The sequence below is a fragment of the Garra rufa genome, chromosome 17 (assembly GCF_049309525.1).
Source record: "Garra rufa chromosome 17, GarRuf1.0, whole genome shotgun sequence".
Classification (NCBI taxonomy): domain Eukaryota; kingdom Metazoa; phylum Chordata; class Actinopteri; order Cypriniformes; family Cyprinidae; genus Garra; species Garra rufa.
The window spans coordinates 32,310,468-32,335,288 of NC_133377.1; the positions used below are offsets into that span (position 1 = coordinate 32,310,468).

A 24,821-nucleotide genomic window follows, 5' to 3' on the forward strand; every position below is an offset into this window, starting at 1 on the left:
CTTGAAGAAACTTGCTGAGGCATTTGCTGGCACACATCCGCTATGCCGCCTTCATAATAATGCTAATATTGTCTCTCTGCTTAAAGGGATAGTTCACTCAAAAATGAAAATTTGTTGTTTATCTGCTTACCCCCAGGGCATCCAAGATGTAGGTGACTTTGTTTCTTCAGTAGAACACAAAGTTTTTTTTAACTCAAACTGTTGCAGTTTGTTAGTCATATGTGACCCTGGACCACAAAACCAGTCTTAAGTCGCTGGGGTATATTTGTAGCAATAGCCAAAAATACATTGTATGGGTCAAAATTTTTGATTTTTCTTTTATGCCAAAAATCATTAGGAAATTAAGTAAAGATCATGTTCCATGAAGATTTTTTGTAAAATTCCTACTGTAAACATATTAAAATGTAATTTTTGATTTGTAATATGCATTGTTAAGAACCTAATTTGGACAACTTTAAAGGGGATTTTCTCTTATCTCTTAAGCTTATTTATTGAGCTTTCATATGATGTATAAATCTCAGTTTTGTCAAATTTAACCTTATGACTGGTTTTGTGGTCCAGGGTCACATATAATGGCAGTCAATGGGATCCACAGCTTTGAGAGTCAAAAATAACATGCAGTCAAAACCAAATTGACGTATATGCACCACGTGCCGGCTGTTGTGAACGCACTCAAGACAGTTAAACATTGCGGTGGATCAGAGGTAAATAATAATATACATACTGTTCAGTGTCTTGCACAGACTGATCGTTTTGTGTCTTAACACCTCAATGTATCGTCACAAGCTGCAGGGTTTAATTTGGTTTTGTCTGTGTATGCTTTTTTGACTCTCAAAGCCGTGGATTCCATTGACTGACAGACTGCAATGGTTTTTGTTTGTGTTTTACTGAAGAAACAAAGTCACCTACATCTTGGATGTCCTGGGGGTAAGCAGATAAACATCAAACTTTCATTTTTGGGTGATCTATGCCTTTAGCTCTCATTAGCAGCAACATGTAATAGTTGTAGATCTTTTCTTGTAGATGTAAACCATGGAAACAGTAGAGCTTGTGTGATTATTCAGTCATAGCCTACAGTAAATTACCATGACAACTCATGCAGCAGTGTAGCTTTGGTTAACATGAATGTAAGCAGGTCTGTGTGAACAGCAGTGTACAGGAAAAAAAGTGATGATATGCCGTTTTTTGCAATCTAAGGTCCAAAGTGGGCCTTAGTTTGTAATGAGGTTCATATAAAAAGGAGGAATGTAATTTAAGTGAATGTTTAAAATGAATGTTTATCAGTGTAATGAATAGTATGTGAATGAGGGGAATTTTATTCCCCAAAACACAGGAACAAAATTTAAGAAAAGGGACAACTTTAGAAAAGGGCTTTCTAAACTCTGCTGATGGTTTAGGAATGTTTTTGTGCAATAGACTACTATTTATTAAAAACATGAAATTGTTCTGATTCTAGATATCTGATATCTAGATCAATGAAATTTGTAAAGATGGTTTCAAACCGGAAAATGAAAAACTGTGTACAGATATCAAGATGGACAAGCTGAAAATAAATTATTTTAGTGAAAACATTGCTTATTCTTTGATCTTATTTGCATGAAGTAGTCTAACGTATTACTAATTAAACCGTTGTATTAGAGGTATTTGTGACGTTACTGATTATTGGGCCATTCTACAGAATTGATCCAAGTCAGAGTTGGAAACGTCTTAAAAAAATGCTTTTTAAAAAAAATTGGCATGTATGCAAATTGTATAATATCCAAGGTACACATTTCTAGTAATTGCACAGTTAATTCTCGTATTGTATTTTAATGAAGTTTTGGGATTTTGGGAATAGTAAATTAATTGTAGTGTTATATTGACCTATTATGATTTTGCTTGCATCTACATTTGTAAATCTAATTTTTTGCAAAATCAATAAACAATAAATCAATAACAATTACATTTTTAACAATATTTCAAGTGTAATTTATGAGATTTGTTGTATTTTGAATCCAATTTTTCTTTATAAAGTTAATCATACTGATTTCAAACTTAAGGATTCATTAGTTTGAATATACATTTAACCAAAAACTATCAGAACATATTAGTTGATAATTCCGTATACTTTTTGACATTACATTTGACTTTACATTTTGGTAGCGACCACATCACATTACAGAATTTTAACTCTCATACTAAAACACTATACTAAAACATACTAAAAAATGCATGACTGTACTAAATTTCATTTCTTTCCCCAAAATATTAGGATTTATGTTTACCCTTTTGTCACTACCCGAAACAATGATGAGATGTTTTGGTTATGATTGGTTCAGTAGTGACAATTTTATGGCATAACACCCCAAAAAACTACGGTGCCCGCCAGGGGACACCTTCGGTTCACTTATGTTTGTCGTGGCCACGAGATATTAATTCGTGGGAACGTAATATTATGTCGTGGCCACAAGATATTAATTCGTGGGAATGTCATATTAACTCGTGGGAACGTCATATTATGTCGTGGCCACGACATAATATCACGTTCCCACGAATTAATATCTCGTGGCCACGACAAACATAAGTGAACCGAAGGTGTCCCCTGGCGGGCACCGTAAAAAACAAAGATGTCGCTATCGAAACTTCACCTTCACTGTTTCGGTAGTGACAATTTTAAATACTTTTGACCCTAGCTCAAAGATGCTAATCAGCAATGGTTAGCTAACACAGTTCTGAACAGTTGTACACATATTAAAAAAAAAAAAATCTTATGGAATAACTTCCAAAACAGTGTCCTAAAAAAAAAAAAAAGTGTTTGGTAGTGATGTTCCAGAAAGTTAAACAGAATTTTCAGTATTTTTAACACATTTACCTCAAAATGATGAGGCCTATCTATTCACCATGTAGCTATGAGAGAGAGTGACACACAAATGTTTCCTGATCATAAATGTAGGGGTGCAGTTAAAATCAGTCTCAGCCAATGGACTAAAACATACACTGTTTCGGTTGTGACATGAAAATGCGGGACACATAGAGTTTTGTTATTTACAAAGAAAATATTTTTTATTTTTATTTTTTAACTTCAATTTTTAAAAGAATGAAAAAGATACTTTTAAAACCAACAATGGAAAAAATACAAAAATTATTTCAATATCATTTTCAAGTTGAAATTTAGTGGTTTAGGGTTGCAAGTACTCAATAAATTATGATTTTATATATTAAGCTTACAAATATTTTAAATGTTATCATGGGTTTCAGTAGATAATAGAAGGATCTTAGTAAACATCTAAGGTTTGAATACTTAAATGCTTTTTAAATGTGTTTTTTGGTTGTGGGACAGCAGTTTGGAAAAATTCTATAGAATGGTCCTATTATTGAACACATTGAATAATTGTACTTTAAGTGAACTGCTACAAGTTTTAAATGGTGACCAGTTCCAGCAGTTGCTTTCTTTGTTGGTGTTTTTGAAATATTTTTTTAATGCTCACTAATGCTGCTTTTTTATTATTAAAAAAAGTCATATTTTAAAATGTTACTACAATTTAAAACAACTTATTTTAATATATATTTTATTTTATTCATCTGATGGCAAAGTTGAATTTTCAGCATAATTTTTCAGTCTTCAATGTCACATGGTCCTTCAGAAATCATTGTAATATTCTCATTTGTGTATTTCTTTTAATCATTAATGGACAACACAGTTGTGCTGCTTAATATTTTTGTGTAAACAGTGACTTTTGCAGTGGTATAGTATGATTTAAACCTAAAACGTTAATGTTCATGAACATGTCATTAGTTCAAAAAAATGATGTGTGTTTCACAGAAACCTGAATCCAGAAATTAGACCTTCACCAAAACCCTCATATGAGAAATGTTTAATTTGATGACGGAATGATTCATCCACTATACCGGAAGAAAACAGCACTTCCTTGATTGTCCTAGAATCTGTTTCCAACTCATTAAATTTGTTGATTGTCTGAGTCACAGTTTTGCCATTAGTGGTCAGCTCTTTGGCCATAGTTTGGGCACAGGGCCGAATATTTCTCCCATTGATTGCTGCTGTGAGCTCAGCAGTCATTACAGTGATGCTGTTACCACAGCGACCGAACTGTCTGTAGCACTTTGCTGAGCTTTGTTATTGGCTGCACTGCTTCCGTTTGCTGCTTATGCAGCCAAAACGACACTAATGCTAACCTATATGCCTATATGTGGACTATTCAGGCATGTTGCATTCAAGATAAAGATTTCACATCACATAAATGAATCTAGCATTGCACATTCCCTTTAAAGTTATATGTGCACTGTTTGACTGATGTGCAGATCATGTTTTATGCAAGCAGAAAGCTCTGAAATGATGGTGGCCTGCTCTAAAGCATACACCCGTTTTTTGTGCCTCTCCTCCTTTCTTACAGTTAAAATCCCAGGCCTGTGAGGGGGGTTGGAAGTGTAGCTACATTATGCTCAACCACCGCAGTGCTGTCCCGTTAACGTTACCGAGAGGGGCGGGAGGGGTGAGTGTGTGTGAGAGAGAGTCACTGAAAGTGTTCGTGATCTTTCTCTCTCTCTCTCTCTCCCTCTCTCATCCCCTCCCCATCTCTCTCACTCAGTCATACATACACTTTCATGCGGAGACGGGAGGACTATTATTTTTTTCGTCCAGGTCGTTTTAATCCGTTCTAGAGAAGCGTTTATCATGCTAGTGTCTCTTGGTTTACTGCTATTTCCAACAGCCTAACAAAAGTTGAAGCCTGTCATTTTATCTAAGTCGTCACTTGACTGCGCATATTTTTTTTCCCCAGTACGTGCTCTCAAAAGGATATATAGTCGCATCCAGTGTGAAAAATCGAAGGAAGCTCTTCATACGGGAAGACTGGATTTGTGTTTCGAGGCTTTAGTCGCCTGAGGCTCTTTCGGTAATGCAGCACTTTTTGTGATGACGCGGTCTAGACATCGCTTCACGCTTCCATCATCAGGGGAATATTATATGCTGCATTGATATAGAGTTTATTACGAGAATACTTTGGGGGTTTTCTTCCTTGTGTACGTTTTTTATCGTCATTATAAGAAGTTTGGCTTTTGACTACTAATTCTCTCTCTCTCTCTCTCTCTCTCTCTCTCTCTCTCTCTCTCTCTCTCTCTATCCATCTCTCTCCCAATCTCTCTCTCTCTCTCTCTCTGCATCCTTGGTGACGACGGTCAGTTTCATAGAACACCTGCCAGCAAAATGTGAGTACAATATATTCCCACTATTTCAAACAAAACGCTACTCTTAAATGAATAAGCAAAAACTCTTATTCATTCAGTGTTTATTACGTTTTTTTGTTTTTAAACTACTTTTTATACCTGAGATGTATTGCTATAGCAGTTGGGTTATTAAAACGCAATTTGAATTATATTTAGTCAGCGTCTAAGGTCGTTTACAAGAGAGTTCGTTAACAGCACCGCAAAATCTCAGCTTTTAAGAGCTGATACATCAAAAATTGCGTAGACTTCAGTGCCCTGCTCCATCTATCGGAATTTAGTGCAAACTGCATCGAGAATCCTATTCATGGTCATACATACACAAAACTTACCTGCACTTAACAGTGAGAATTATTCGACGCCCTTCAGTAATTTTTCGCGACGCATGAAGTTAATGTTCGTCTCGCCCAACCCAAACTGACCTTTGTCGCCCATATGATACAGTTATCCCAACATATAACATGTATTTTAAACATATTTATGTATGTAAGGTAGCCTACTGCTAATCGCAAAGTTATCGAACAACTAACTTTACTGTTGCTATGTTTACCTCACTTGTGTTTTACTAACTTGTGTTAGCAAACGTGTATTTAACGTAATCCGACTAGCTTCACGTAAAGTAAAATTGTAAGACCTTATTGTTTTGATTTTCATGTTGGGAGCCTTTTAGAACTCTAGAACACCTCATACATTTTCATTTCATCTGGTGTTCCTTACGAAAACTAAACATGGTTTTACTACAAATAAAACCACAAACACATGGTTACTATAGTTGTTACTATAGTGATAACCACAAATTAACCATGATTTTGCTACACTAGCCATAGTTTAACCATGATATTCGTAGTAAAACTAATCAATACGCCCCAAAAAACATGGTTACTGCACTTTTACTATAATAAAACCATGGTTCATTTTCGTGATGGAACTATAAAAGTCATTTAGTGTGATGTAAGGTAAGTGTGAAAACTAGTTTTTTTATGGCAAAATTCATTTACGATGTCTTATCCCACATCTTTCAGACTTTTTAATAAATTTTAATTGCATCATGGCTTGAATTGAGGCCCAGTTCTGTTTTGTTTGTTTTTTGAATTTATGCATTGTTGTGTTTTGATCCTAGAAATTGAATGTAAGATTATTATAATGTAATGTACATTCTCAAATATGCCTTACTAACCTGTCCCTTCTTCCCTCAGGTCTGCCCCAGATGCCAATGCAAGCCCTGGAGCCACAGAGGGTGAGGGAGGCGCACCCGCCGCACCTCCCAATCTCACCAGCAACCGTCGTCTCCAACAGACACAGGCCCAAGTGGATGAGGTAAACCCTGCTAATATCACTCTGGACTAGTTAAATCTTGGCTTCACAAAAGGTTCAAATGAAGAAAAAAAAATGTTATAATGAATCACACAACATGTGTACAGGCCTATGGTTCAAGGAAGCATACTAAATCTGCACTTTTAAAAGTTTACATTATATTCTGGTCAGTATGTTTTTTATAGCTTTTAATATATTGGATGTGACATTATATATTAGTAAAAATTTAATTATACCAGTGAGGAAGTCAGTAAGATTAAAGGGGCAGACTAAAATTTATCAAAGCTAGATGAACCCTTAGATGGACTTTCTTGGAACCATAAAATTTTCATGCAATCAAATTTTGAGGTACTAGTCATGCAATATTCATCCTAATATTACTTTCAATCTTAAGTGTCTGAAGATACGCAATAATTTCTATTCAGTTTCGCATTAACTCTCGTTGATGCAATGCAAGGATGTCATGTCTTTCTATCTTTTGCAAATATGTTTAGGTGGTTGATATCATGCGTGTAAATGTGGACAAGGTCCTGGAAAGAGATCAGAAGCTATCAGAACTGGACGACCGGGCGGACGCGCTGCAGGCCGGAGCATCACAGTTTGAGAGCAGCGCTGCTAAACTGAAAAACAAGTACTGGTGGAAGAATATGAAGGTGCGCTCTGGGAAATTTAAGTGTGATTTGACTGTAGATGCTGGGTTACATTTTACTGTCCTATTTTATTTGAGTTCATTTAAGATACGTTTAAATTCAGTGTTAAAATTAAGTTATTGAATACAAATACACATCTGAACTAATTCGAGAAATATATGAATCAGCTGTAAAACCATTTTTATGTAATTGTCACATTCACTTAAATGCATTAATTTACATAAGAACTGTTTTATGAAGGATTTTAACGTAAGATAAAACAGAACGCAGGCTTTAGATTTTTACAATATTAAATAATAATAAAAATCAAGATTTAAAATCAAAGTGATTATATCAGACTCTGTTTTAAAGATCAGCATATAGAATTATAGTTTATGTAAATTAATAAGATAAATACACTTTTAAAAAAAATGGTGTATAAACACAGAAATTCCTACCAAGTTTCACAGTTAATTACAAAGAATTGGCAAGTAAACATGACAGAGCATAATCATACATTAATGAACTTTAATTTCCAACTTCAAAAAATCTTTTTTTTTCCATAAAGTGCCTCCTTTGGTGTTTCTAAATAGCCAGCAGTAAAGATGGCTCATGGGGCAAAGCTGAGTCAACACTAAAGCAGAAGCATTCTCATTTGGATATAACCTGAATGCAGTCCGGCCCATAAGTCACAGCGCTGGCGAGCGTTTGAGATATATTAGGCAAGTTGCAGTTGTGACGCAAGCTTAGGCACTGCAGTAGCAGAATGAGTCCACCTACTCCTGAGACGTGCGGACGTTACCGTCTCCTTTAATTTTGAATTTACTAATCATCCGTATAATTCCATTGATCATCTATTAATAGAAGGGGCTTTTAAAGAGCACTACATGGATATAAATACATAGTTAATTTAAATATTTTTAAATGATAAATTAAGAATTCATATATATTTCATGTATTCCCATTTTCCGTAAAAAATCTTGTCTTGCATTGAATGAAGAGGCACTTTAGATGTGTTGTGGACTTCTTGTACCGCCCTGGTCAGTCTGGCCCTCTGACAGCCTCACTTTGCATATTACATTTTTATCTCTCCATCCAGCTATCTGTCAATCCATCCCCTCGGTGTAGATTTATAAGCTCCCCCTGATTCTCCTCCCCCTCCAGACAGCATAAATGTATTACTCCCTTACCAACCCCCCACCGGCCCGCCCCAGATGGCCGAACAGCTGCCCGTCCAATGGCGTCTCTGAGCGGGAGTGGGGGGAGGGGGCTTCTAGTCCCAATCTGGATTACAGCATTTCTGGATTAAAACCCAGATGTGATTTGTGATGTAACCCGCTCTAATCATTCCCTTTGCTCCTCCTCTCTCATTCCCTTTTCCATATATCTTTGTTATTCCGTATCCGCAGATCCTCATTCTTATATTGAAACTTCACACTTTTAATCTTTGTCATACTGTTCTGGCGTTTCAAACTGGATTGTTTTATTATTCTCTTTTCTTTTTGCATTCTTTACTCTTACTGCAGCCTTTCTTTTCGTAACTTTACTATTTTTTTAGTGAAGTGTATCCTTGTGAGAGAAATATTGATGCTTAAAGCATCTACGTTCATATGGGTCGATTTTTGTGTCTTTGTTTTGTCTTTGACAAAGGAAAAGTGAAAAGTATAAATATTTCATGTTCTTAATATGAGGTTGGAAAAGCTAAATGTATGATCATTATAAAAAAGAATTAGCATTTAAGAAATGCAGTTTAGTTTTACATGGAGTATAGAAATGTCTTACTTAAAAAAAAAAAAAAAAAAAAGTATTTATTCTCTGTTCTGTAAGAAACAGAAAAGGGCTGTAAAAATGTTTTATTATTTATTTATATATTTAAAAGGAATCGATAAAAAATGTGCCTGTAATTCATAAATACTATTATCTGTCACCTTTTTGAAAAGTAGACATGAACTGCTGGATAAGAATTATAATTTACACTTTTACTTCACTGATAAAATGAATTATTTTTTATCTAAAATTTTCAAATTAGTATTCTAATTTTTTTTTTGTTTAAATCCCAAAGACAATTTTTTGGAGACACTAAATGTATAATTAATTTGAATATTATTTATTTATTTAGCTGTTTATTAAATTCTTAATTTTATAGTTCTAATGTTTACACATGCATAAATACATATCGTCACCTTAGAATTATAAGGTTCTATCTGCATTCTGAGCACTTTCAAGATATTAAGCTTCAAAGTTTTTGCGTTCCATAGACTTCTGTAGATATAGAACCATTTTTGTTTTCTAAAAAAAAGGCCCCAAATGTACATAGCTTACAAAAGAAACATTAAATAATGTAAATAAGTTGTCATAGAATAAGAATATGGGAATAACTCAATTTTGACAAAAATGTCAGATAGAACCTTATAATTCTAAGGTGACGATATGTATATATATATACACACACACACACACACACACACACACACTACCAGTCAAAAGTATTTGAACAGTAAGAATTTTAATGTTTTTATAGTCTTTTCTGCTCACCAAGTCTGCATTTATTTGATCCAAAGTACAGCAAAAACAGACAATTAAAATAACGTGTTTTTAAAAAATATTTTTTAAATATGTAATCTATTCCTGTGATCAAAGCTACATTTTCAACATCATTTGTCCAGTCTTTAGTGTCGCATGATCCTTCAGAAATCATTCTAATATGCTGTTTAAGAGACATTTTTATTATTACCAATATTTAAAACAGTTGAGAAATTATAGAATATAGAAAATTAAAGAATTATTGAAAACTGATGTATAATAAGAAATTATATAATTTATTACTTTAATTTAGCAAGGATGCTTTAAATTGATCAAAAGTGATGATAAAGACATTTATAATGTTACAAAATATTTCTATTTCTTCTAACCTTTCTATTCATCAAAGAAAACTGAAAAAATTCTGCTCAGCTGTTTTCAACATAATAATGAAATATTTTTACTATCTATTTATTTAATTATTTATTATTTAATAATATATTTTTACCACCAAAATCAAAGATATAAAGGGTAACCTTTTGGCATAGTGATACATCAAGTATCTTAAATAGTGGCTGAATAGCCATAATAAATGTTTTTTGAGCAGCAAATCGGAATATTAGAATGAATTCAGAATGATTTTCATGTGACGCTAAAAATCAGCTTTGAAATCACATGAATAAATGGCATTTTAAAATCTATTTAAATATATATATATATATATATATATATATACACATACATACATACATTTATAAATATTATATTATATATATAAATAAATATAAATAATGATATTTATAAATGTAGCTAAAGAAATATATTATATTGATGCAATCTTATTTCTCAAACAATTGATTCATTATCAAATTAATGGCTTTTTTTGTTTTCTTTCACAGATGATGATCATGATGGGAATTATTGGGGTCATCTTGATGGGTATCGTTTTCAGTGAGTAGAAACCATCATTTATTTTCACAAACACTAATCAGTGTTGGTTGATTTACTTCTAAATCACATTGTAAAAATACAATATTAGTCTGTATTTAGTTTTATTCCCAGTGGAGGATGTTTTGCCACCTTACAATTCATTTTAGGCATATAAAGGCATACATGTAATGATATAAGGTAAGAAAAACAAATCTTGCCTTGCAGCTGCTACTTAAATGCTAATAAAAGATCAGCTGCACTTACAAAGATAAGCTAAAATCTAGCTGATTTATACATCGAATATAAAAGCGCAATTTATTCCTGAATCAGCCTGGACTAATCATTTGCCTCTCTTTTCTTGTCTTTTACGACAGTGTACTTCTACTACTGAGCCTCTCGTGGGACGCACAAGGACAGGAGACCCTGGCTTTGTGTGAACTCCACCCCTCCTTTTCTCCCCACCAATGCCTTTCATTGAATCCACAGTGTGTGTGTGTGTGTGCAGTCATTGACGCAGTGCCTCTCCCTCCCTTTGTCTGTCACTGCATTTCTTTGTACCTCTCTTGAGTGCTTTGCAACAGTGCCCGAGCTTACTCAAAAACTCCTTCGGTTAGGAATATCTACTTATGGTTTTAGATTGAAGAGTGTGCTGGCGCTTTCAGGCCAAAAATGATCAAAACAAAAAAATGGGATGCAATAATATAGATTTGTAGCGCTGGTCCAAACGAACCCATGAATAACTAAAAAGGGGAAAATGAAACGCAAAGTTCAGTTAAGTTTGAGTTTAGGCTCAAGTCATGCATTTATGCATAGAAGCCAAAGTGTACTAGTTTACCCAGAAACAACAGCTGTGCAACTGCAATGCGAAATTACAGGAAATTCAATTATATTAACAGTATTTTTAGAATTGTTTTTAACCCTCCTCCATTTGCAGATTCCTATCAGCAGCTTGTTTTCACTTCTTAATATGGACCTTTAAAAACCTGAATGATTTTAGAGAGGTAAAGACCTTAGGATGTTAAATCCTTCCCTATCATAATGTAAAACATGGATGGTGCAATTTTTATAATTCATTTTAAGATTTAAAACGTTTTAAAAAGTCGACTTAAGGGGAATATCTGATCACAAATCGTTTTGTTGTTTGAATTTTGTGTCTTTGATGTTAATGTTGGCCGGAAGATCAGTTGACCCTGGAGGAAAAAACAGGAATGATTATGAATAAAAAAAAAAAACAGATGTGGTGTAAAATGATGATTACAGCAGTGACCACAATATAAAATGATTTATGATTTTTTTGCTATTTTTTATATTTAAAATTATTGTGACGAGTGTGGTCACAAATGCGACTTGCTTTGATTTATTTATTGTTGACCATTAAAAAAAATGGCTAAAATCAATGGGGAAATTCTGATCCTGATCATATTAACCCCTTGCGCACCTCCTGACACAGTGATTTGGGTTGAATGGACTACTACTGATATGCAAACTGAAAGAGAAATGATAATGTGACGTTTAATGTATTTGTAAATATTTGGGATTCAGTGTGAGAGCAGATACCTAATCAGCACTGGAGACGACAATGTTCAGGGATGTACCTCTGCATGTATTTGTGTTAATATACATGGGCACTTTAACCACCTTCATTAGTGATTGTAAGTACATTTTTTGGGTATTAAGGACATATTGTCCAGCGCCTAAAACTATCATAATTGATGTGGAATTTAATGCAAGATCATCACATGTGAATAATATCCCTTACATTAAGCATTAACCCAAAACCTAAAGCAGGGCAGTGAATGTTATTCCCCTTAAAAAAAAAATCCTGACTCCATTGTGTTTTATGCAAGCTATTCATTTGTAAATATGCGCTGCAGAGATGTATAAAATACCAGTTCCTGTCCCTGAGCATTTGGAGCCAAGCTGCTAATTCGTGGTTCATTTTAAAGCATGTCTGCTTGCCCACCATGTGCTGATTCTAATAAAGTGCTGATGCTGTTACTCGCTCCTCTGTAGTTTTTTTTTTTATTTGTGAGCGGGTGGGGAAACGGGAGTAAAGCTTCTTCCAAAATGAGAGTTGCAACTCTGTAGTAAATGAAAAGCACAAGAAGACTTGGTGAATATGGTATGATTTAATTGGTTATTAATCAGCAACAATGCTCATCCAAATCACAAAGTGAAATGAATCATACAAAGCGGCGATACAGAAATGTTTCGTACTACAGCACAGATGAGTAACCTAATTCGAAAGCGTGTACATGAAATGCACTTAATGTCTATTGAACCATCATGTCTGAACAGTAACTGTTTTATTAACATGAAAGAACATCTCTAGATGCACGATCTCAGCTAAAACAATCTGTTTTCAGCAGCTACTGGTACATACAGATTAAAACTAAATCATACATGAAAATTAATCAAGACAAGATCTACGGTTTATAGCAAGAGAGGTCTACGCTCGTACACGAACTAAGCAAATCAAGACGGGGAAAACATAAAACGGTTACATGAGGGAAAGTTCAAAAGACAGGAGCAACAAGAAATGTATATAAAAAGCCTTAAATGATATGAAAATTAAAAACCGGGGACCGTGAGCCTACTATCAAAGCAGAATTCGTATGTATTCACATTTTGAAAAACAACGTCATGTCTTAAAAACGAAGCAATCACAATAGTTTAGCAAAAATAAGGGGGGTGTCGTAAACTAAGCACTCAACACCTATGACTGAACTATCAGACAAAGATCTGATGATACAAAGCATAAAATAAGACCGTTTCACTATAAAACACTGAACTCGGCGGGACTGATTTTACAGAGCTGAAGAATGAACGAACCGACAATGATAAAAGAAATCAAACTACAGCAAAGGTGCACTTTAACCGTCATCCTCGGAAAAAGCTGCAAGTTTCACAGCCACTACTACATCGACTAAAATCCATCCGGGCGCTTTAAGTTTAAAAATTAGCCTCGAGTACTTTAAAACCCCTGTGCACACAGACTACTGCACAGGTATGAAGATAGATCTCAAACAGTCTGGTTTGGTAGTTGCTCTGAAATTATTGGCACAAGCCATTAGTAACATATATAAGGTGTGCTTAGCATGGTTTTCAACTGGACCGTTAATTGTGCATCATCTTTTTGGATCCCATGATGTTAACAGGCTACATACTTGTCCTTCAAGTTTGCATGCTTTAACAAAACATTTTTTACATGCAAAAAAAAATAAAAATAAAGGAAAAAGTCAATTGTGCTCAATCAGACTGTGAGCAAACATTTCAGATAATGAGCTTCAAATTAAAAGGGAGAGAAAAACAGAGGGGAAAAATACAGTCTGGCATGGCAGGCAACATCAAAAGCACACTTTGTCAGATAAAAAAAAAAAAAATTGACATAGCCTATTAAAACCCTTTGAAAAATATACCCACCAATTTTCAATGAAGCCCCTTATCTTGGTTTTATTTCTTTTTTTTGAACTTGCCCACCATCTCGTTTTCACTTGTGTTGTTGACTTTTGAACAATCAATGGCGTCGTCGTCATCGTCTTCCTCTTCGTCTTCTGGGTCTGCGTCGTTCTCGCTCGCCCTGGTGTCTTCGTCATCGTCGTTTGGATTTTGCGACGAATCATCAGAGGTGCGGGATTGTTTGGGAGAGGGGGCGTCTGTCTCCTCTTCGTCTTCATCCGTGGGGAGTTTTTCGAGCACGACTGCGAGTCTGGCTTTGCTTGGACGTCCTCTCTTGCGGCGCGGAGTGCCGTCGGCGTTCTCGCCTCCCGACTCTCCACCTTCTGCGGTACGAGCCTTGCCTTTGCCGGTACCTGGAGGTCGGCCTCTCTTGCGAGGAGAGTCACCGACTTTCTTTTCGACAATCTTGACTTTTTTGCCAGTACCTGGAGGTCGGCCTCTCTTGCGAGGAGTTCCGTCGGGGTTTCGTTGAATGACCTTCAGTTTGGGGCCGGCGCCGGTGCCTGGGGGTCGGCCTCTCTTACGAGGAGATCCGTCAGCCCGCTGAATCTTCGCCGCCTTGTTGGGAGAGCCCGGAGGGCGGCCTCTCTTTTTTGGGGTTCCGTCCGAGGACCTGGCGATCTTGGCAACCTTGGCAGAACCTGCGGGCCGACCCCTCTTCCTCTTCAGCGAGCCTGATGGCCTCCCTCTCTTCCGTGGAGGGCCATTGGCGGAATCGATGCTGATTTCCACACTAGCTTGTTTGTCTCCACCAGATTTACCAGCATACTTGGGTGGTCTTCCTCTTCCCCTTTTTACCTGGGGACCTTCGCCGACGGGGTGAATGCGGGGTCTTCCAAGGGGCTTTGACAGTCTCCGCTTGCGCTGTACACTCAACCTTTGAAGTCTCTCTGATTCTTCCTCAGGCGTGAGGGGGATTTTTCTCGGCCTGCCGGGCATTTTTATCTTCTTTGGTCGGCCACGTTTCTTCACCTTGGCCTTTATGACTACTTCTGGAGAAAAGAAGTCCACTTTTTTCGATGGCCTGGCATTGTGCGTCGGCGCTTTCTCGGTAGTGAACTTCTTGTTGAGCGACCCGCGTGGTCGGCCTCGTCCACGTTTGGGTGGATGGGTGCTTCCGTTGGGCAGAGGGCTTTCGGATCCTTCTTTATTCTCAACCTCCATTATGTTGCAGCTTCTCGCTCACAACTTCAGTGCCACACTTGTCGGTTCAGTGCTGAGATTCTGAAAACAACAAGATGAGAGAGGGGAAAAAAGGTCTGAGATGAAGATACAAAACACTATTTGAATTAGGTACTTGATAGACACCTCATATCGTTTTCCCTCCAAAACCAGAATTTACCATTTTCCACAATGAATAAATATTTTTGTGCAAACTTAAACATTACCTTGTATTTTTATAGGAGAAAGACATAAGTTATTCTCAATTTTTTTTTATTCACCCTGTCTTGCGTACAACCTTAATTGTCTTATTTTACAATCTTTGAAAAATGTTTACATAGGTGGAAATGTTAAATAAAATGTAAATAAAAGTTAAATAAATTTATTGTAAAGTGGCAAACAAAACCTGCAATGAAAGAAAAAAAAGCTAATATTCAGTAAAACCTCTAATATATTAATATAAAACAGACTTTAAGTTTAAGTGAAAATCTATATTTATTTTTTATATTTGTGTTTAAATACAAATATCAGCCATTCAGCAATGTCCCTGAACCTATTTATGTAGTTTATCCAATGGACAATGGACATAATTTTGTTAAACGTATTGATATTCTTTAAAAAATGGTTTGTAAAATAAAAAAAAATAAAAAACAGACTTTAGTCTAGGTGAAACAAAATATATTTTATATAACTTTATATTTTTGTGTTTAAATACAAATATAAACCATTCAGAAACGTCACTGAACCCATTTATGCACTTCATCCACAATGGACAAAATTGTTAAATTGTTAGGGTATTGATATACAGTCAGGTCCATATATATTTGGACACTGACACAAATTTTATTATTTTAGCTGTTGACCAAAACATATTCAAGTTACAGTTATACAATGAATATGGGCTTAAAGTGCACACTCTGAACTTTCATTTTTAGGGCAGTCTCATCAAATTGGTAGAAAGGTTAAGGAATTACAGCTCTTTAATATGTACCTCCCCCTTTTTTAAGGGACCATAAGTAATTGGACAGTTGACTCAAAAGCTGTTTCATGGACAGTTGTGGGCTATTCCTTCATTTTTTCTACATCAATTAACCAGGTAAAAGGTTTGAAGCTGATTCTAAGTGTGCCATTTGTATTTGGAAGCTGTTGCTCTGAACCCATCATGCGGTCAAAGGAGCTCTGCATGCAAGTAAAACAGATAATTGTTAGGCTTCAAAAACAAAAGAAATGCATCAGAGAGAAAGCAGGAACATTAGGAGTGGCCAAATCAACAGTTTGGTGAATTCCGAGAAGAAAAATAACACACTGGTGAGCTCAGCAACATAAAAAGGCCTGGATGTTCACAAAAGACGACAGTGTGGTGGATGATTGGATGATCCTCTCCATGGTAATAAAACATTTTACAACATCCAACCAAGTGAAGAATACTCTCCAGGAGGTAGGTGTCACTGTCAAAGTCTACTATCAAGAGAAGACTTCACCAGAGCAAAATAGAGAGGGTTTACCACAAGGTGCAAACAAGACCAGATTAGACTCAAAAAACATTTATAAAAGCCAGACCACTTCTGGAAGCATTTTTTGGACTGCTGAAATTAAAATCAACATGTACCAGAATGACGGGAAGAAAAAAAGTATGGAGAAGGCTTGGAACAGCTCATGATCCAAAGCCTACAACATCATCATCTGTGAACATGGTGGAGCAGTGTACTGGCATGAGCATGGCTTCCAGTGGCACTGGGTTACCGGTGTTTAGTGATGATGTGACAGAAGACAGAAGCAGCCGGAAGAATTCTGAGGTGTATAGGGATATACTGTCTGCCCGTGCCCAGATTCAGTTAAATGGAGCAAAGTTGTTTGTGCGGCTCTTCATAGTACAAATGGACGATGACCTAAAACATTCAGCAAAAGCAACCCAGTTTTTAAAGGTAAAAAGTGGAATATTCTGCAATGGCCAAGTCAATCTTCTGATTTCAAATTGATTGAGCATGCATGTCACTTGCTGAAGACAAAACTAAAGGCAGAAAGACCCACAAACCAACAACAACTGAAGTCAGCTGCAGTAAAGGCCTGGCAAAGCACCACAAAGGAGGAAACCCAGTCTATGATGATGTCCATGAGTTGAGACTTAAGACAGTCATTGCCTGCAAAGGATTATCAACAAAATATTAAAAAGGAACATTTTATTTATGATTATATTTATTTGTCCAATTACTTATGAGCCCCTGAAAATGGGGGGTCTGTGTATAAAAAAGGTTGTAATTCCTTAGCGTTTTGTGTTATATTTTTGTTCAACCCCTTCAATTAAAGCTTAAAGTCTGCACTTCAATTTCATCTTGATTGTATCATTTTTAAAACTATTCTAGTGGCATACAGAGCCGAAATTATGAAAAGTGTGTCAGTGTCCAAATATATATGGACCTGACTGTAGGTTTAAAAAAATGTAAAACTACAAAAAAAAAAAAAAAAAAAAAAAAAAAAAAGTAGAAGGACGTAAATGTAAATAAAACTTAAATTTACTACAAATTAGGGCTGGACAATAATTCGATATCGATATATATCGCGATAGAATTTTCAATAACGGTGATACAATTTTTAAACCCATTTCCGATATACATTTGCATGCATATATATGCAGCCATCAGAAAGAGCAGAACAGAATTGCGTCATGACGTACATCACAGACACGCTGCCAGTGCTCAGCAGTATTTGGTTAAGCCCCGTCACGGAAATTTTTAGCTACAAAATGAGTACCCCTGACCGCAATACAGATGTGGATGAACAAGCTTCCACAAGTAAGAAGGCAGACGAAATAGTTGATAAGAGAAGAAAGACTAATTCAGTGGCGTGGAAGTGGTTCGGCTTTTTAAGTTCGGATAAACTCTGCCATTGCTAAGTTATACACAGTTCATGCAAATACTCGCCATAATATCAGCGCTGGCCGCTTCAAATAGATTTTCAAAAAGGCTTTGACATCGTTAAAGGGGCTATATGTAACTTTCTGAAATTTAAACTCGCGACTGACACCTGTGGCCAAAAAACGGAACTGCTCTTCCTTTCTGCTCGCTCTTGCAGCGCGCGCTCATACGTACACACTTCACAAGTCATCCGCTGCAAAGAAGTCAACATTATGTTTACAGAGGTAAGAACAGTCAAATACATATATTGTTTGAGAAACTAAGTTTGTTTGCAATATATATGACTAGCGGTGGTGGCAGAGTGATCTGAAACGTTTAACAGGAACGCGCTTTCCGACCCGACAGAAAATAGGAAAAATAGGATACAGGCTTATAGGTGCACCCACTGTGAGCTGACAAGGTGTCAGTATGCTCATCAGGAGATGTTTGAGTCATAAATGGTCAAATAAAAAGGCTATTGTTACATTTATTTTGGGGAAAAAGTTACATATAGCCCCTTTAAATAAACATGAGCACTGCACGTTTCACAGTCAAAATGTGGCCCTGTTTTTTTCTTTAAATGAATTTGTCTAAAAAGGAAACGTACTGTATTCAGAAAAGTTTGTCATTTTCATTTAATTTTTACTATAATTCCTTATAAAGTAATTCATGACCACTGCGCTACTTTGTGTCCAAATGTTACCAGGAAAATGCGGGAAACAGCACCTCCTTCTGGAAGAGGATTAATAATTAGTTGGCTTAGTGGCATAATTTTATTATGATTTCTTTCCCCCTTTTTAAGCGATTTTATAGGGAATTAATTTAGTCTTTAGTCAAGACATACATATTTGTATAGATTATTCACAGTTCTCTCAATTAAATTCAATGGTGTTTTACTGGCATGGGGAACAGACGTTTACTTTTTGCCAAATCAGATGTGACTCAAACCCTCTGGATTGGTAGGAAGTCTATCAAAAGAACTTCCCCAGAGCAATCTGTTTTTGTTGTTGCTCACTCTTTATTTATTTTATTTTATGTTTTTTTGTTTCTTTATCCTGGCTGAAGCAGTTTGTTTGTTTCAATTTATATGAATAATCAGCCTGTTCTAGTTTAAATGGAAATATATCATTGTTAATAAGCTGAGTCTGAGAGTTTTATTTATTCGATAGTTTATTTCACATTTCTTGTTTGTAAAGGCTAAATACAAATAATAAGTGAACATTATTTTTTTGTACAGTTTTTATTGTAAAAAATTATATAATTTTAATAGGAGGAGCCTGGAGGTATTTTAGACTTTGCAAATTCAGTTTGCAGACATTTGTAGGTACAGACATCCATTGTGTGTGTCCTCGACAGTATTTTCCTGAGGCTTTTTAATATTGTCCATATCGATATCGGAATTATATCGTATCGACCGAAATTAAGAAATATATCGTGATATAAATTTTTGCCATATCGTCCAGCCCTACTACAAATAGAGGCGAACAAAAACTGTAACGAAGGAAAAAAAAAAATCTAACTATTTAGTGCAACCTCTTATAAATGAATATAAAACAGACTCTAAGTCTAAGTGAAACAATCTGTAATCATTTTAATATATTATGTTAAATATTTTTGTTTAAATACAAATATTAGCCATTTAACAACATCACTGAACCTATTTATGTAGTTCATCCACAACGGACATAATTATGTTAAATTATTAGGGTAGTGATATCATTTTAAAAATGGTTTGTAAAATAAAAAAAATAAAATGTTAAATAAATTGTAAATAAAACAAATTTACTATAAACTGAGGCTAACAAAAACCGCAATGAAATAAAAAAAATAATAAAAAAAAATGTTAAAATGTAAATAAAACTTACATTTACTACAAAGAGAGGCAAACAAAAACAATGAAAAAAAAATATTCAGTGAAACTTTATAAATTAATATAAGACAGACAAATAAAGCATCTGCTAAATGAAAAATTTAATATTAGCCATTCAACGTCACTAAACCCATTTATTTAGTTCATCCACAAGACAAAATTGTTAAATTATTAGCCTATTGATATCATTTTAAAAATGGTTCCTAAAATAAAAATAAATATTAAAAAAAAAAGGAAATGTTAAATAAAATATAAATAAAACTTAAATTTACTACAAATAGAGGCGTACTACGGAGCCCCTAACGTCCCCTGTAGAAGAAAAATAATTAATCCGCGGGGACGGTTTTGCAATTCGTTCCCTCAGTTTATAAACCGTACTCACGAATTCTTAAACCGTTCCCTTGGTTTAACAAGTCGTGCCCACGGATTAACAAACCGTGCCCATAAATTTCCAATCCGTGCGCTCAGATTTTGTATATATATAGATATATATGTAGATATAAACCGAGGGAACTAATTGCAAAACTGTCCCCGCGGATAGGGCTGTCGCGATAACCGCAATATCGCAATACCGCGCTATTGACGTGCATAACCGCAGAGGAATGCAACAACCGCGATATTTGCCTGTTTTCTTTTTTCCTAAGGATTTGCCCTTTGCACTTAATGCCTGTGTGCTGAATATTAAATTAGTAATAAGTTAGTAATGATAACATAATGTGTTTATTATGAGGCTCAGTAGATATGCATTTAACAAGCCTAAACAGACAGCAAATGAGAGAGATCGACTGAGCTTGTGCGATTACCTGCGTCTGTCTTTCAGATCGAGTCAGGTATGTATGTGAAACTAGCTTGTCATGTCCAAGGAAAGTGAAATCTCTGTCTTAACATCGATGCTCTGCTGGTCAGCTGAGCCTTTAAAAGTGGCGATTAAAGTTAAAATGATTTCAACTTCGTGTTTCATTACGTCTCTCTTTGAATAAATAAGCGTTTTTGAACGTGTAGTTGAATGAACGGTTTAAAGACTTACTCAAAGATAGTCTCTTGCCTCCATCTTGTGGCGTAAAAATGAAACTGCACTCACTGACAGCTCGCCTAGAACACGCAGATGAAATACTGACAGAAAGTCTCTCGTCCAGTCAGACTCGAGGGTGCGCGCTATAACTGTTATATACACGAAGATTTCAGATACAAAGCCTCTAAATATGTCTGACATTTTTCTTCAAAATTAGCATTTCTTTCTGGCTAGGTTTCTATGTAAGTACTGTTTACTTCACTTCATGTATCAACGCGATTTGGTTTCGGTTTACTTCACTTCATGTATCAACGCGATTTGGTTTCGGTTTATTGATTTCTGAATATGACTTTACATTGTAACAGCCTACACAAAATTATATATATTATATATATATGGCGGTAATACCGCATACCGCGCTACTGAGCCACTCAAAATTACCGCAAGGGAAATTCCTTAACCGCGACAGCCCTACCCTCGGATTAATTATTTTTTCTTCTACAGGGGATGTTAGAGGCTCCGTAGTACACAAAAACTGCAGTGAAAGGAAAAAAATCTAATTTGTGAAACCTTCAATAAATTTATATAAAACAGCCTTTAAGTCTAGGTGAAACAATCAATATTTATTGTAATATATTATTTTATATATTTTTGTTTAAATACAAATATTAGACATTCAACAACGTTACTGAACCTATTTATGTAGTTCATAATTATTAAACAATTATGGTCAATTATTAGGGTACTCATATTGTTTTAAAAATGGTTTGTAAAATAGAAAAAGGAAAAGGAAATGTTAAATAAAATGTAAATAAAACTTAAATTTACTACAAATCAAGGCAAACAAAAACTGCAATGAAAGAAAAAAGCAAACTATTCAGTGAAACCTCTAATAAATTAATATAAAACAGACTTTAAGTCTGGGTAAAACAAACTATATATTTTTTTTTAAACATCATTTTATATAATTTTGTGTTCAAATACAAATATTAGCCATTCACCAACATCACTGAACCTATTTATGTAGTTCATCCACACTGGACATAATTATGTTCAATTATTAGGGTACTGCTATTGTTTTAAAAATAGTTTGTAGTAAATTAGTTTGTTTATTTACATTTTATTTAACATTTTCATTTCCTTTTTTTATTTTACAGAGTCAAAGAAAAATTGCTATGAAAGAAAAAAAGCTAACTATTTAGTGAAACCTCAAATAAATTCATATAAAACAGACTAAGTCTGGGTGAAACAATCTATATATTTTTTTTTAATATATTTTTGTGTTCAAATACAAATATTAGCCATTCAACAACGTCACTGAACCTATTTATGTAATTCATCCACAACAGACATAATTATGTTCAATTATTTGGGTATTGATATATCGTTTTAAAAAGGGTTTGTAAAATAAAAAAGTAAAAGGAAATGTTAAATAACATGTAAATAAAACTTACTACAAAATTTACTAAATAAATTTACAAAATAAAATTTACTACAAATAGAGGAAAACAAAAACTGCAATGAAAGAAAAAAAGCAATCTATTCAGTGAAACCTCTAATAAATTAATATAAAACAGACTAAATTTGAGTGAAAAACTATATATATATATATTAAAATATTTTATATTTGTGTGTTCAAATACAAATATTAGCCATGCAACAACGTCACTGAACCTATTTATGTAGTTTATCCACAACGGACATAATTATGTTCAATTATTAGGGTATAAAATAATATAAAAAAGACTTTAAATCTGGGGGAAACAAATTATAAACATTTTAAAATATTATTTTATTTAATTTTGTGTTCAAATACAAATATTAACCACTTAACAACGTCACTGAACCTATTTATGTAGTTCATCTACAATGGACATAATTAAGTTCAATTATTTGGGTATTGATATCGTTTTAAAAATAGTTTGTAAAATAAAATTTAAAAAAAGTAAAAGGAAATGTTAAATAACATGTAAATAAAACTTAAATTTACTACAAATAAAGGCAAACAAATTGCAATGAAAGAAAAAAAAGCTAACTTTTTAGTGAAACCTCTAATAAATATAACATATAACTGATATCGTTTTAAAAACAGTTCGTAAAATTAAAAAGTAAAAAAAAAAAAAAAGTAAAAGAATGTAAATGTAAATAAAACTTGATTAAATTTACTACAAATAGATGCAAACTGCAATGAAAAAACAAACAAACTGCAAACTATTCATTAAAACCTCTAATAAATTAATATAAAACAGTCTTTAATTCTAGGTGAAAATCTATATTATTTTTAAATATTATTTTATATATTTTTATGTTTAAATACAAATATTAGCCATTCAACAACATCACTGAACCTATTTATGTAGTTCATCTACAATGGACATAATTATGTTAAATTATTTGAATATTGGTATAGTTTTAAAAATGGTTTGTAAAAAAAAAAAAAAAAAAACAGTAAAAAATACGGAAGAAAATTAAAATTATGCAACTGAATTAAATGCCGTTTTTGACAGAGAGAAAGCGCTAAATCTGTACGTTAATATTATATAAATACGCAAATTTAAATATAAAAATGCACTCACTAAAAATAATTTCGTAAAAATGTAGGGGATATAAGGTGCATTGGTATTTTTTATAATTTTGTGAGCAATTTATTTTAAATCAGATCGAATCGATTGAAGCGCTGTTTGCAGACTCGAGACAATAGAAAAAGCCATCTCAGTATTGACAACACAAAACGAATCGGCTAGAGAAGTTCGAGCACGCTGCTAGCCTACTTCATACAAGCTTAACGGATGCAAATGGACATCTTTATCACAGCATGGAAAAAAAATTGCATCGTTTTTTACCGCGAGATTTTGCATATTACAAAATATTGACGATAATATTCTACTTGGGTTTAAATTTTCATGGAGCAATAACGCAAAATGGGTCCAAATGATCTCAAAACACACACGATTTCATGCAGAATAACAGGCATAAAAGAATGGATGCTGTAGACTGGCTGCCATCATGTACAGTGAAGCCCGCGAGCTTTTGTAGTTCCAGGTAAAATGTGAGGCACTGGCGATTTTTGTTAGCTGCCTGCTAACCCGACTAAGACAACTTTTCAATGGAAAAAGAGACTACTTTCATTCGTTCGATAATAAAAAGCGGCAAATATTCGAAACACAACGCACCTTACTCGCAAAGCGCTTTCACAACAGCAGAGATGATCTTTTTCATGCATTCGACAATATTTTCGATGCAAACAGCATCGGACAGTGGGCGGGCGACTGTGATTATTTGAAAGGCAATGCCAGTTCTTCCTCGTCTATCGCCCGACGGCGACGGTTCGCGGCACAGCGCCACCTACTGTGGCGGAGTGAACAAACGCTAACGAGAAGAATGAATGTATGGCTAAAATTAAATAAAGAAATAAAGCAGCTATGCGTGTGTAAATGCAATGTGACTGAGTCAAATCACGTAAGCTATATCATTCTATAGCCTAAGAACACGATTACAATAATTCCTATTATGACGAGCTGCTAAAAAGGAATATGTTCATTCTAGAATGGAAAAAAAGAATTAAAGCTCCTTTGAGTATTTTTATTTAAAAACCTATTTTTTAATACCACATGAAATGCCCCTATTGTCTGACAGATACATCTAAGATCGCCTGAGATGTCACATCTGTCTCTGCACACAATTAAAAAAAAAAAAAAGAAAGAAAGAAAAAAGGAAAAACATTGCCCGCCCTTTTTAGCCAATCAGAAACGCGTTCTGCTTTTCAATCATTTGCCGCGTTCAGGTTTGCTAACATCCGGTTTGCAGTGATA

The 24,821-nt window shown here is 34.6% G+C and overlaps 2 protein-coding genes across 2 annotated transcripts; one reads left to right on the forward strand and one right to left on the reverse strand.

The window, feature by feature from the left end:
- The first annotated feature begins 4,581 nt into the window (after positions 1–4,581).
- On the forward strand, positions 4,582–12,611 carry vamp1a (vesicle associated membrane protein 1a). The gene is made up of 6 exons (XM_073821933.1): positions 4,582–4,892; positions 5,180–5,205; positions 6,417–6,537; positions 7,029–7,187; positions 10,583–10,634; positions 10,988–12,611. Coding segments are annotated over exons 2-6 (351 nt in total). The 5' UTR covers positions 4,582–4,892; positions 5,180–5,203; the 3' UTR covers positions 11,005–12,611.
- Positions 12,612–12,727: 116 nt separating this feature from the next.
- LOC141289791 (uncharacterized) lies at positions 12,728–24,318 on the reverse strand. The gene is made up of 2 exons (XM_073821982.1): positions 24,183–24,318; positions 12,728–15,296 (listed from the first exon to the last, which is right to left on the reverse strand). The coding sequence occupies exon 2, from the start codon at positions 15,234–15,236 to the stop codon at positions 14,067–14,069; it is 1,170 nt and encodes a 389-aa protein (XP_073678083.1). The 5' UTR covers positions 15,237–15,296; positions 24,183–24,318; the 3' UTR covers positions 12,728–14,066.
- Between the last annotated feature and the right edge of the window lie 503 nt (positions 24,319–24,821).

Coding starts and splice junctions, on each gene's coding strand:
- vamp1a (XM_073821933.1), top strand. Junction 6,538..7,028: donor CACAGGCCCAAGTGGATGAG/GTAAACCCTGCT, acceptor AAATATGTTTAG/GTGGTTGATATCATGCGTGT. Junction 7,188..10,582: donor ACTGGTGGAAGAATATGAAG/GTGCGCTCTGGG, acceptor TTTCTTTCACAG/ATGATGATCATGATGGGAAT.
- LOC141289791 (XM_073821982.1), bottom strand. CDS start 15,236: ATGGAGGTTGAGAATAAAGAAGGATCCGAAAGCCCTCTGCCCAACGGA.